Source organism: Rosa chinensis, chromosome 1 (genome assembly GCF_002994745.2).
Source record: "Rosa chinensis cultivar Old Blush chromosome 1, RchiOBHm-V2, whole genome shotgun sequence".
NCBI classification, from domain to species: domain Eukaryota; kingdom Viridiplantae; phylum Streptophyta; class Magnoliopsida; order Rosales; family Rosaceae; genus Rosa; species Rosa chinensis.
In genome coordinates, this window is record NC_037088.1 from 19,955,346 (window position 1) to 19,968,380 (window position 13,035).

The following is a 13,035-nucleotide window of genomic DNA, read 5'->3' on the forward strand; positions in this document are numbered from 1 at the left end:
GCCTTGCAGGCAATCTAAATTACCTAACTTCACAAGCCCAGCACGCAATTGTGATACATCAAAACTAAGTAATTCTACAAGATTCATAGTTACCTAGAGTAGACATTTATTCTAGACACAAATAATACTACTAAGCAACTATAGGTGTCTTGCCCTTAGAGGGGTTTGAGCCAACTACAGCATCAATAATGGTAAATTCCGGCAGGCCATTCACTAGGTTTTCTTGCCTTGAAACTTTATTGTCGCTTTGAAGGTGACTTCTTCATAGGTGAAGGGTGGATAACTTTGAGCTCCTTTGTTTTATTTTTGGTTCCTCTCGGCCTTCCTCTCTTCTTGTAAACAGCTTGAACTGGTTGTACAGCGCACAGGCCCATAGACACTGCATCCAGATTGGTTCGTCCCATAGCCAAACTGAGGCTGACCTTTTTTTAGGAGAGACTCCATCATTCTCCCCACGCTTGCGACGCACTCCACAACTAGAAGGAACAATAGCAGTGTTCTGCCGAACTATTAATCAACACCACTATCCACTATCCGGTGCGCACGCCGGAGCTGCCCTCGTCAGTAGTAACAAATGAAGGACGGATACCTCTCGTCGTGCTATATATTATATGAAATTGTTTGAATAAATTAATACATGTATAAAAACATAATGTTTGAATAAATTAATACATATGTATGTGTTTTTTCGGTACTATACATATTTCCTATTTTACAAACCATGTTGCCTTCATATTAAATAAATTAGAAAGAAAAACTGAAAATTGAAAAAGGAAAAACACGCAAGAGGAGCTGAGGAGGTGTGAAGTCTGTCCTCCTGCAAGGAGGTCGATGACCTGGTGGAGTTAGATTTACATCTCAACTCTTTGTGGGCACATCAAAGAGAGAGTCGAAATTCATCTCAATTCTTTTTCTTTATTTTTTCCTCCACAAGGATAAAATTGGATATTTAAAAATTTAAATTTATTGGGAAGTCGATTGAGCAAATGTGGTGATTCCACTAGAACCATCTTTAATGAATTGACATCTACTCCTTCCAAAAAAAAACCAAAATTAAATGATTACATTGCAAATGGCATGGTGTAACGATGGATAAGCCAATTTTCTAGGGTGCAAGCCTGCAAGGGTTTTCATTTAAGAGTAGGAGCAACTTTGGCACTCCAAAGTCCAAATTTTAGGCAAATATTTGAATTTTTGGGAGTGTGAATTCCAACCTAGCTAAGACCTCAATATATCATACAACTAAGAGCAAGTTCACCCGTTGAGGTTGGCATTCACTGCTTTTTGCCTTTCATTTCCACTATTTAGGTTAAAATGTCATATATTGTTCATAAAATGTCACTTTTGGTCACTTTCTGAGTCAATTTCTTGACCTGCCAACTGACATTCGGTGAACTTTTGTGAAAAGTATCTGACATGACAACCTAAATGATGGTAATGAAAGGCAAAAAGCAGTGAATAATATTAACCTGCCAACCTGGTGGACTTGCTCTAATAGATAAGTAGTCACACTTCTCCACAACCCTTTTCTATTTCAACTGAAATGTAATATTAATTAAATGCTTTGTTTCTCAAATACAACCCCACGCCTTCTCAAGTAATCACTCTCTTTATCAGAGAGTTATTTAATTTTCTATATTTAATATATTGACTGTCTCTCTTCCCTTGCCAACATTTGAATTAAGCCAATTAACGGCTGGGATCTTCAATATACTATAAATGTCAAAATTCTAATCTCCTCTGTTCTTATCCAAGTAGTCTCTCTCAATCTCTCTCTCTCCCTCTGTTGATTGACAGGAAGGTACATTCATTTCTCAACTATATATTTGTTGTACGTTTGTATTCTCCTCTTGCATGCTGTATTATATATACACAGTACTTGTACATATGTGGTATCTTGCAAACGAATTTCTGTTCTGTGAAAGTTCTTGTTATGGTTGATCATCTTTGCTGTTTATAAAGGGTTTTAAATGCATGTTCAGTTAATTAGCAGAATGGAAAAGAAGGAAGAAGATGATCTTGTATCTGGAACATTCACGTGGAAAATCAAAAAATTCTCTAACTTGAATGGCGACGAGTTTTATTCTGATATTTTTGTCGTCGGTGGCTTTAAATGGTACGTGTGTGTGTATATATATATTTTTTAGTTTTCTCCTGTATATGCAACTGAGATATGCGTACTTTATTTTTGACTCTACATGCATGGTCAGGCGGGTTCTTCTATATCCAAAAGGGAACAAAGGAAAAACCTTCATATCCATGTATTTGGATGTTGCAGATTCCTCAACATTGCCGTTTGGGTGGACCAGATATGCCCAATTCAGTTTCACCTTGGTTAATCAACTTGACAGAATTCTGTCAAAAACAGAAGGTATAATGTATAATGTCCCATTTTCTCTATATATCTGTTGCCTTGTCATTTAACTGAATGCTTCTTCTTCTTCTTTTTTTTTTATCTTTTATCTTTTTTTTTTTTTTTATTTCTTAATATTTTTTATGCTGCTTACTGCATGTTAATCAAGTTGTTTACTTCCCATTTGCGTTTTCTGTTTTCGTTACTGTTCATGTTGTCTACTTACCATTAATTCATTCAAGGCAATTTTCTTAAATAAGTTTCTTTCATTTTTTTATTTATGTGGTTTTGATCATTGATAACTTAATTGGAAGCATATAATATACTTTTTGGCTACATATATATGTGTTCAATTTGTTATTCCTGTAGAATGATGTGGTTTCATCCTTCATATGCTATATTAGTTTGTGATATTTGATCTTTTTGTTTTGATAGACACTGAGCATGAGTTCAATGCGAATGAGTGTGACTGGGGATTCACGAAATTCATGCCTGCAAGTGAGATCCATGACCTTTCTAAAGGCTATCTTGTGAATGATACTTGTCTTGTTGAAGCTAATGTTTCAGTTCGTAAGCGGGTGATATTAAAATCTTAGAAAACGAAACTGGGGAGCTTATGGATTTTAAGGGTTTAGGACGAATAGAGTTGGCTTTTCATCCACTGCTAGAGGAACTATGTTTGTCACAGCCTTCGTTGATTGAGTGCCAACAGAGGAGAAGCCGTACATTTGTTCAATGCGCATTCACAACATTGGGCCGCACTACTACAAAAGAGGGCTAAGGGGACACATATGTAGGGACAGATGAGTTATGTGTCCCCAAAACTGATAAAAAGGCACACTTGTGCTCATATGTGCCTATCGAAAATTTTAGCCACACAATAAGTGTCCCCATCCAAAATTTAGCCCACAATTAGGCCTGGCAACGTGCGGGTATAGTGCGGGTACGGGCCGGGTTTTTAACGGGCCGACCCGATAAAAACCCGTTAAGTTAACGGGTTTCGCGGGCTAAACCCGACGAGTTTGCGGGTTTTCCGTTGGAACCCGTTAAGAACCCGTTAACAATTTTTTTTTTTAATTATTTTTTTTTAAAACAACTAGAACCGGTTAAGACTTATGTATATAAATTTTTATTCCCAAATCCATTAAAATCCGTTAAGACTTATGTAATTTTTGATTCATTTTTTGATCAACTGTTAGAGAAATATATTCAGATCAATTAATATATACATATGTTGGTTGAGCTAAGCTAGTAGATATAATTAAATATTTCAATAGGTTCGAAATACATATTTAATGTACTAAATAAAATACATTTTTAATGTACTAAATAAAATACGTCTAAGTCATCTTAATTGCGGCTTTCTCCTTCTCCAGATCTATCTTGCAATGTCAAATCAAATACGTCTTCAGTAAGATCCTCCAATTCAGCGCGCTCTTTTTCTAAAATATAAACAAACAAAAAAGAAAAATATTAGAATAACATAAAGATTGATAAAGTGAGAATAGAACCAAGTTGTTTTGAGCTTACCTTTGTTACCAAAAATCCAATCTCGAGTACAAAGCAGAGCTTGAACTGTGTCAGGCAACAGTGAGCTGCGGTATTGATCTAAAACTCTCCCGCCAATGCTAAAGGCCGATTCAGATGCAACGGTAGAAATGGGAATTGTGAGCACATCACGAGCTAGATGAAAAAGAATAGGATATCGAATTTGCTCCATTTTCCACCAAGAAAGTACATCCAACTCTTGCTTTCTTTCTAGCCTTACTTCATCCAAATACTTGCTCAATTCTGTCTTCATACTTGAACTCGAACCAATTTTGTAAGCATTATCAAAAGCCTGCCAATGACCAACTATCAACACATATATGGCAACAACATAGATATTACTAAAACTCAAATATCAACTTGAATCATTAAGATGGAAATTCAAATAAGTTTTTTTTTAATTTTTTTTTTACCTCAAGTAAGCTATGATCGCCTTGTGCTTGAGAAGAACCCTCATCTATCGAGTAATTTGAATCATTAGGATCAAAACTCTTCTCCACGTATGCATCAAATAAAGAGGACAATGTATCATTAAAGACCTCTAATTGTGAAGAATCTGGACCATAAAGTTTGTCATAAGCCCACTCCACAAATTGCATCTTAAACCTAGGATCCATAACAACTGCAATTCCAAGAATCAAGCTATAATCTGACCAGTACTTCTCAAACTTTAGATTCATCTCCATCCCCATCCGCCTCATGAAACTATCGTGATCCCTCATGGCTTCCTGTATACTATGCTGAACAATGAACACTTTCGGAAAGAACAAGTTTGAAGTAGGGTATTTTGTTCCAGAAAATAGACACGTTACTTCATAAAAATACCCCAAAAAATTGGTGATCTTCATAAAAATACCCTCATACTCAACAAAGCTGAAAGGTAAATCATGTCTGATAATAGCTTCTATCAATAACTCACAGAATCTCTCATACTGAAACTTAGTAGAACGTATGGCAGATTGTGGTGAAACAACATTACTAGCAGAGGAAGTAGAACACGAATTGTGATGACGTAACATGCTACCTGTCCCTGTTGTCGAATCACATTTGAGTATTGCTCCACATTTCTTGCATTTTGCACGCTCAATCAAATCCTCACCCAAAGGAATTTCCTCAAAAGACAACCAACATTGAGAACTCTTCTTCCTCTTCTTTCTTCTAGAAGGCAAATCATCTCTTTGTACATTTCCTGTTACATCTTCTCCTCTTTCCTCCGTATATATAAATTGGGACTCATCATTTGTACTCATCTACAAAAAAAAAGAAACATACTGAGGTTAATCTTCTAATCGTACCAATTCAAGTATAATTGCACAATGGTGAGAGTAGTTAAAGGCTTCAGCCTTGTTCGTATTCAACTTAGGACATAACTCTAAATGAACAATGCATGTGCAATTCCAGTCATACGTACACATGACTACACACTAATCCATATAATTAAAAAATGGTACTGCAATACTCCCTGACTACACACTCCTCCCTGAACAATGCATGTTTAATTAAAGATTAAACAATGGTCTTATGTATAGCTAGGTAACTTGTGAGTAACATGAGCACAAGTAACAACCATTATCTTTTTTGAGTAGCATCTTTTTTTGAGTTGGTACAGAACTCAAAATCAACTGAAAAGATAATTATATGCAGTTGATTTGAGTACAAGTAACATGAGCTTGGCATGTGAATCACCAAAGCTTTTTTTTTTTTTGAGTTGGTACAGAACTCAAAATGCAAACCACATGTTACTTGTGCTCATGTTACTTGAATCAACTGAATCATGTCATCCTTGATTCATAGGTTAAATGATAGACTAGAAACGCCATGGTACAGAACTCAAAAAAGATCAAGACATTGAGCACAAGAACATTAGTTATACAGATCAATTTTGAAAGAAGTGGATGTATGTTTTTTTAATAAAAGACGTACATGAGCTGTTTATCACTTCTATCATCAAATGGACAACACTCACAAAACATATGATAACAGCTTGGTCAAGATCCATGTGTAGAAAACAGAAAAGAAAGCACCAGCTGGGATTGTCACTGCCCAAGAAAGCACGATTTCCCTCACAGTTTCTGCATACTAATCTCAAACACATAAAATTTTGGGATTGTCGCTCTGGTTCTCAAACACATACTAATCTCAAACAAAGTAAAACACTTTAATCTCAAATTTCAGACCACACACAATAACCCATATCCAAAAACTGACCAAACTGCAAAAACTGTAAAGGGTTTCAAAGAAAAGGAATTGTGGGTATTGGAGACAGGAGAAAGCCATGAGAGAGAAGCAACAAAACAGTAAAGACATGAGAGAGAAGCAACAACCCAGATTACGGGTTTGCCTTCACTACCTGTAAGCAACAAAAACAAACTATATATTTCATTGATTTAATCCATCAAGGATTCAAGATCCATACTTTCAACAACAAAAGAGCACAAATTAATAAAAGCAATAAAGAAAAACTGAGAACTGAAGAGAGAGATCAGAGATGGTACCTTCACTACCTTGTTTCCACCCAAATCCCAATAAGCACTTCAGAACCCAATCGGCCAATCCCAGCTCAGATCTCTCTCGCTCTGAAATTGTGGGTTTGGATGAAGAAGAGAGAGATGCAGTCATGGAGTCTACGAGAGAGACAGAGAGCACGGCAAAGAAGACAGATGCAGTCATGGATCGCTTTCTTTCAGCAGAGTAGAAAGGGTTTTAATTTTCAGAAATTACTTAACGGGTTCCAACTGGCCTAACGGGTTTAGCACGACCCGGTCCGTTAATTAACGGGTTTTTGGCGTGCGGGCTTTTCTCAGCCCGAATTGATAATTGGACGGGTTCGTGCGGGCTTTTTCTGTGCGGGTTTCGGGCTCAAATGCCAGGCCTAGCTTAAATGTAGTATTCGAATTCTCTCTATTGCCATAGTAGATTGTCAATTAAGAGTTTAAGACAGATATGCCATGTTTGTATTGTATTGCTTCGAGCAGGATTAGTGAGTTCTGAAATGTTTGCACCAAATTAACAATGTAGTATTCGAATTCTCTCTATTGCCATAGTAGATTGTCAATTAAGAGTTTAAGACAGATATGCCATGTTTGTATTGTATTGCTTCCAGCAGGATTAGTGAGTTCTGAAATGTTTGCACCAAATTAACAATATTCTCGGTTTGTGATTTTCTTTAGTTCTCATTATTTTTAGTTGATCGAGCTTTCATTTCCCTATACATATTTCTACCCCACAATTCATTCACTTGTGCCAAATATTGTGATTCAAATGGTGATTTGTCCTTGACTTTTTCCGAGTAGTGCCACAGTCTAAGTACACAGGTAAAGAGAGTATCAAAGTTTCCTAGAGGATGGACAAATAGTTTTAAATATGTAGACTGAGTTTTCATACCAAAATAAAAGACAAACATACCTCTCCCTCTTCTTTTGTTTCTTTTGCCAAAACTAGCTAGACTAGTGGATTCACTTTCTGCTCGGGTTTTAATAAAGGAGAAGGTGGCAAAATTTCAAGTCGGCGCCCTTTGGCACGGATAGGTTTTTGATATACTTCCTCTTCTCTGTGTCGTCTCTTCGACGTTGCTTATGGCATCACTACTCTAGCGTCTGGTTAGTTTATATATATTTTGGCAGTGAGTTTCTTCAGTTTCTGAGTAAACACATTCCTAGATTGATATATACTAATCACAGAATTACGATTTCACACTTTGATATGCAAATAGAGGGTAGGGTAAAAGGTATTTACTGGAGCCATTTGAATACTCGATGGATAACCCTGCTAAGTTCTAACCCCGCGAATACCCCTTGTACGGTGGTCTAGGCACGGTGGTCTTGCAAGAGGCAGAAAATGCCATTCAAGCGCTTGGAAGCACATATCTGTACGGTGGCCATCGGGTAATGCATCAAAAGTATTATAGACATGGGGGGTTTCTTCTCCTTTATGATATAGAACTCAGCCATATGACTGCTTCCCATGAACTTCAGGTTCTGGAGAGAGCAAAGGTGAGACCCAGAAGATTTAAGAGCTCGAATAGCTGCTCAGTTCACAGATGACCAAAGTACTATTTCCAGAAAAAGGAAGGCTGTCGCAACCCTGGATGAAGATAACGTGAAATTTGATACGACTGAATGATGAGTGTTTCAAATGTTTTGGTTGTGTTAATTTGAGTTATACTTTGTTGTTCACTTCATCTGACATAGTTAAGCTAGCTCTGATTTTGCCCTTGAAGAACATGGCAAGGTTAACACAAACCATTAGAGCAAGTATCTGTTTTTGATCATTCAGGAAGGTTGAGATTTATTCAAAAGAGAAGCATTGATCAATGCAACACACACAAGCTCATCGCAAAATTTTACACATCTTATAAAGCTGCTACACGCCTACACATTAAAGAGAATAGTCGCAAAGCACCAATAGGTTCTGTATTGAAAAGTCTCATGGAAATCAAATAGCATAAAAAGGGAGAATTGTTTTGTTCCAAATCTATTACAACATTAAAATTCTGCCCTTGCACCATCACACGAATCATAAGGTACAGATTTGTATTCTTTGAGTCAAATACGAAGGGACCTACCAGAGAGATACAAACTTTGAGTCAAATACAAAGGGACCTACCAGTGAGATACAAAATTTTTAAAGAGCTACAACCTTGAAATTGACATCAAATTCTTTTTGCTCATAAGACTGCACTTACAAATTTCACCCTCACACACAAACCACAGCAGGAAAATAGCATAAAATTTTTGTAAACATCCATCAGTTATGCATGAGAACAGAACAAGGAAGAACAAGAGACCGAGTGATGTCCTCCAACCTCCAAAAGTACACATACATTTTGTAGACATCCATCAGTTGTACAGGAGAACCGAAAGAGGAACAAAAAGCGACTCAGAGATGTGTGTGCATCATTCCTCCAAAGAAGCATATTAGTTTCTCAGCAAAATGGTCCTGTAAAACAGAATAAAATTTAGCAGAGGCTATACATGTCAATAATGTCAAAAGTTGATAATTTCACCATGTAAACTTCGGAGGCATAATGTTTGAAATACAGAGATTTTCAAAATGTGCAAGTCATACTTCCTACAATACTTCATTAAAGAAACCTCTTATTGACACAAAGGGGTGTACTTTTTCAGGGGAAATGCATGCAGACCAAATTCTCAAAGATCTAAGTTTAACATTTGTTCACATACTATAAAGTCGCGAGACACGTGCCACCTGCTTATGCTGGAAAAAGTTTCATTGGTGTTTTCACTTTTCAGAACTACACTCTAATGCAATACAGAAGTTATAAGATAATAACTCGATCTATATAACTCATGTGGAAAAGGCAATTGCTTGACTTCTCCACAATACTCTTAGAAATTAATTCATACCAGACATTCACTTCCTCTCTAACCAGCAACACATTGTCACTATTTAGAAATGCAATTATACAGCATAAAAATTGGTCCTGCTTAATGTACTAGTTTGTGTCATTGTTCAAGTAATCTTCTGAATTCAGAAAACGGTGTCCATTAGGATTATATGAATGTTACACTATGAATTTATAAATTCCACAAATGAATCATCCCAACCAGGCAAGAATGGAGATGCAAATATATAAACCTGTTCATGGTCCATGCGGAGCAGCATCCTGTGGTGTAAGTGGCTCCAGGTCATTTCGGAGTTCCTTGACAACTGCAGCTAACGACTCAGCATTGAGACCCAAATCACAGAGTGCAATAAGGATGGAGAGGGTGTGACGATCAAGCCCCGTGTCAAGAATGTTGGACATCTGAAATGCTAGGTCTAGAGACTCCCGGGCTGTTTTTGCAGCATCCGCATCCATATGAAGAAGCTGAAGAGAAAATAAACAGCTGAGGAAATATCTATTGTAAATAATTTCAAGGATCAAGACCATCATATCACAGAGATAAAAGTCCAGCAATTATAAATCTATATCAAATATCTAATGCAAATATTTATGTTCTTCACAAAGCTCTCATTGAATATGCTTCAACTAGTGCTTAATTTGGGAGAACAGACCAACTCACAAATGACGAACAGAGTGAGAGAATGACACAGGTTATGGCCAGTAGCATAACAAATTTAAGAATCCTAATCAATAATAAAACAAAAACGAAGCAAAGAATATCTAGTTCTTAATTTAATTGAAGAGAGTGGGAAAGAGCCAGAAGTAACATGGACATTTATAATCTTAAAGTCTTAAAATAACAGGTAAATACTTGCATCTTGCAACATAATTAATAATGAGGATTGATATCGACCAAAATACCCGTCTTCAACCTCTTTCACTTGAAAAATCATGTTCATTTGACCCAACTATGATCTTGAGTAGGTCCAAACCCTATCCTAGCTAAATATGTATTGCAAACCCCCTCTCAGACTTTTTATTCAAGCTCATTCTGAAATATACTAAGAACATATACTTCCATGGAACAGACCTAGAAGACCACATATATTGAAGTAAGAGAAGAGAACTGAAGGTGATAAAATGCAGCTAGAATATGCCAAATGGAGTATCCATTAACTTTTCCAGCCATTTGATTTTCAAATGCAGCTGGGATAAGGGCAGAATATGTCACAATTTTCAGAAGAAAAAAAAATTAAAAAGAAAAAAAGAATGTGCGGTTCTTGAACAAGCCCCCCCCCCCCCCCCAACAGGAGCACCTCAGAAGCTCAACCTTGGAATAATGAAGGCTCAAGAACCTTTCTGTCATTCCTACATAAAAAGGAGAGTCATCTATCTTATTTTCTTGGAATGGAAAATCCATTGAGCTCTCTTATGAGGTCTTGAAAGGGGTATGTGTTCAGCTTGGAATAAAGAACATATACCAATGTTTTAAAACATTTTCGGGAGAACCTGTAATTATAAGTCGTGTATATACAATAGAAAATGAACATTATTAATTGTCATTCATTCACAATAAGTAAGCTAGAACTCATATATAGTTGCCTGCAAATCCACATTCCAATTACTCAATTATACTATTGTACATATCATTTACAAGAATAAATCAATTCCAAGTTCCGTTATCATCAAAGAATGAAAAAAAAAAAAAAAATTCAAACTTCAAAGTTTGGAATATGGCAGTAATTCATTAATTGATTCAGTTATCAGTATCAGCAATCTTATGGACTCGGGTCAGTTTGTTCAGTATGTTTATGACTTTTGAACATGAGCAAATTAGAAAAATCGAGATAGAAGTAAAGAACATGAGCAATCTTTCATTCCAAACAGAACATCAGCAAGATTGATTCGAAAATGGCCATCGAAATCCACGGACTGTAGGAGCATCGAAGATTCATACCTTGAAATCTTTTGTTGCAAGTCTGCAACAAGTGCCAAAAGTAACTGTATTAGGAGCCTCCTTTATAGCCAAATAAATCCTTGAGAAAAACTTATGGGCTGTAAACGGTTTTACAAAATTTTGGGGTTAGGGTGAGAAATTTTCTCGAGTTGTCGGGGGAAGATGTGAAATTGTCAAGGAAAGAAAAGACAGGTTATGCGCGCTTTCAAGTTCCAAAACGGAAGAACCGGAAGACGACGTCGTCTCAACGCTGCCTTTGAGTCCCAGCGACGTTAAAGCAAGTCTATCTGTTGGGTCCCTACTCTCTAGATCAAAACACAATTCAATGTTTATGTTTATTTCCACCTGTCGGGGTCTTTTTCTCTGAGAAATGACATTATTTATTTAATATTTTATTAATTTATTTATTGTAGATTGGACCACTGGTCTCTATCTGCACTACACGATTGCAATCTGTACTTACTGATCCACCGATTATGACAGAGTCTCTTAATTGTTTCATACTGATTGCGAACTCCACTTGCATATCCACCGACCTCAACAGGTTCCTCTCCGCCATCCCATTCTCCATCTGAAAATCACCTCTAACAGCAACTATTTTTAACTTATGCTAAATCCTCGAGGAAGAAGAAAAGAGGGAGGAGGCTAGACCTTTTTTTTCCTGGTTTTTTTAGAAATATAGCTATTTTTTTTAACAATAGTTCTCCACCAGAATTATGAAATATTTTTTTAAAAGCGAGTTTTTTTTTTTTTTTTTTATTAGAGAAGGACGTCAAGCTTTTATTGATGGAGAATCTGACCATTCTAAGAAACATCAAAACTAGAATTAAGAGTCAATTTAGCCAACATATGAGCCGCAAAATTAGACTCTCTATACACATGAGTAAAAGAGGACCCAGGTAAGGAATCATGAATAAAAATAATATCCTCCACAATACCTCCATATCTTGAAGCATCCTCCTCCTAAGACATAATATCTCTCACCAATTTCTGACAATCAGACTCAAACAGAATAGGAGAAAGGCTATCACTCACAGCAAGTTGACAAGCCCTTCTAGCAACTAGAGCCTCCACCAATACCGGAGACAAAACCCTATTAACTTTGCAGTAACAACCACCCACAATTAACCCATCGGAGTTCCTCACTATACGCCCCTGATTTTATACACAATAAAAATCGATATATAACCCCATAATTATATATGCGTGAATCGTTCAGCCATCAATACAAAGTACTTAGAAACTTATTCCCTTTTAACCCAAGTACATATTGATGCCCTGAATCCACAATTTCAATATTGACTCGCTCCACAGAGTCACATAACACACGAGTTTACAAATTAAATTGTCAACAACAAAATAAAACGTAAATGCTCCTCAGAGTTCACTACAAGCGGAAGTCTTTATAACGGTAAGATCACAAAATTGACTTCTTACCGTTAAGCTGCAAGCACGCTACCTCAGCATCAGCCACAATCAACCTGACCTGCAGAAATAACCCCTACACCGTTGGAATGGTGTACCGGGTTGCTACACAACAAACCCGGTAAGCTTTTGCAAGCCCGTATGAGTAACTCAAAACCACAAAGAAAAACACATTTCTTAAGTCACTCCAACCTAAACAACGATAAGCATACATCTCACACCTACAGCCATCTGCTTCACTCTTCCATCTCATGCTTACGTATGTCAACTCGTGACTAAACTAGATGCTCAGATTCTCAACCTAGTATCTCATTACACAAATTCCCCGTCAAACAAAACCTCCTTAGATAATGTTTGAAGATCCCTTGACGCACAACGGTGAGTCACAAGGATCGCACTCATTTC

The 13,035-nt window shown here is 36.8% G+C and overlaps 2 protein-coding genes and 1 long non-coding RNA gene across 3 annotated transcripts; 1 reads left to right on the forward strand and 2 right to left on the reverse strand.

Moving 5' to 3' along the window:
* The first annotated feature begins 1,994 nt into the window (after positions 1–1,994).
* On the forward strand, positions 1,995–2,949 carry LOC112203258 (ubiquitin C-terminal hydrolase 12). The gene is made up of 3 exons (XM_024344252.1): positions 1,995–2,116; positions 2,211–2,371; positions 2,789–2,949. Exons 1-3 carry the CDS (start codon positions 1,995–1,997, stop codon positions 2,947–2,949), a joined length of 444 nt encoding a protein of 147 aa, XP_024200020.1.
* Positions 2,950–3,585: 636 nt separating this feature from the next.
* On the reverse strand, positions 3,586–5,103 carry LOC112203269 (zinc finger BED domain-containing protein DAYSLEEPER). The gene is made up of 3 exons (XM_024344261.2): positions 4,315–5,103; positions 3,884–4,193; positions 3,586–3,795 (listed from the first exon to the last, which is right to left on the reverse strand). The coding sequence occupies exons 1-3, from the start codon at positions 4,918–4,920 to the stop codon at positions 3,704–3,706; spliced, it is 1,008 nt and encodes a 335-aa protein (XP_024200029.2). The 5' UTR covers positions 4,921–5,103; the 3' UTR covers positions 3,586–3,703.
* A 3,437-nt stretch (positions 5,104–8,540) lies between these two features.
* Positions 8,541–11,502, reverse strand: LOC112180724. The gene is made up of 3 exons (XR_002928444.2): positions 11,206–11,502; positions 9,500–9,731; positions 8,541–8,839 (listed from the first exon to the last, which is right to left on the reverse strand). It is a non-coding gene; the product is annotated as an uncharacterized LOC112180724 (long non-coding RNA).
* Positions 11,503–13,035: the final 1,533 nt, after the last annotated feature.

Excerpts from the sequence above, each read along its gene's own strand:
- LOC112203269 (XM_024344261.2), bottom strand. The coding sequence starts at position 4,920 with ATGTTACGTCATCACAATTCGTGTTCTACTTCCTCTGCTAGTAATGTT. Across the intron at positions 4,194-4,314 it reads GCGATCATAGCTTACTTGAG|GCTTTTGATAATGCTTACAA; the intron begins GTAAAAAAAAAA and ends GGTCATTGGCAG. Across the intron at positions 3,796-3,883 it reads TTGGATTTTTGGTAACAAAG|AAAAAGAGCGCGCTGAATTG; the intron begins GTAAGCTCAAAA and ends TTTATATTTTAG.
- LOC112203258 (XM_024344252.1), top strand. The coding sequence starts at position 1,995 with ATGGAAAAGAAGGAAGAAGATGATCTTGTATCTGGAACATTCACGTGG. Across the intron at positions 2,117-2,210 it reads GTCGTCGGTGGCTTTAAATG|GCGGGTTCTTCTATATCCAA; the intron begins GTACGTGTGTGT and ends ATGCATGGTCAG. Across the intron at positions 2,372-2,788 it reads AATTCTGTCAAAAACAGAAG|ACACTGAGCATGAGTTCAAT; the intron begins GTATAATGTATA and ends TTGTTTTGATAG.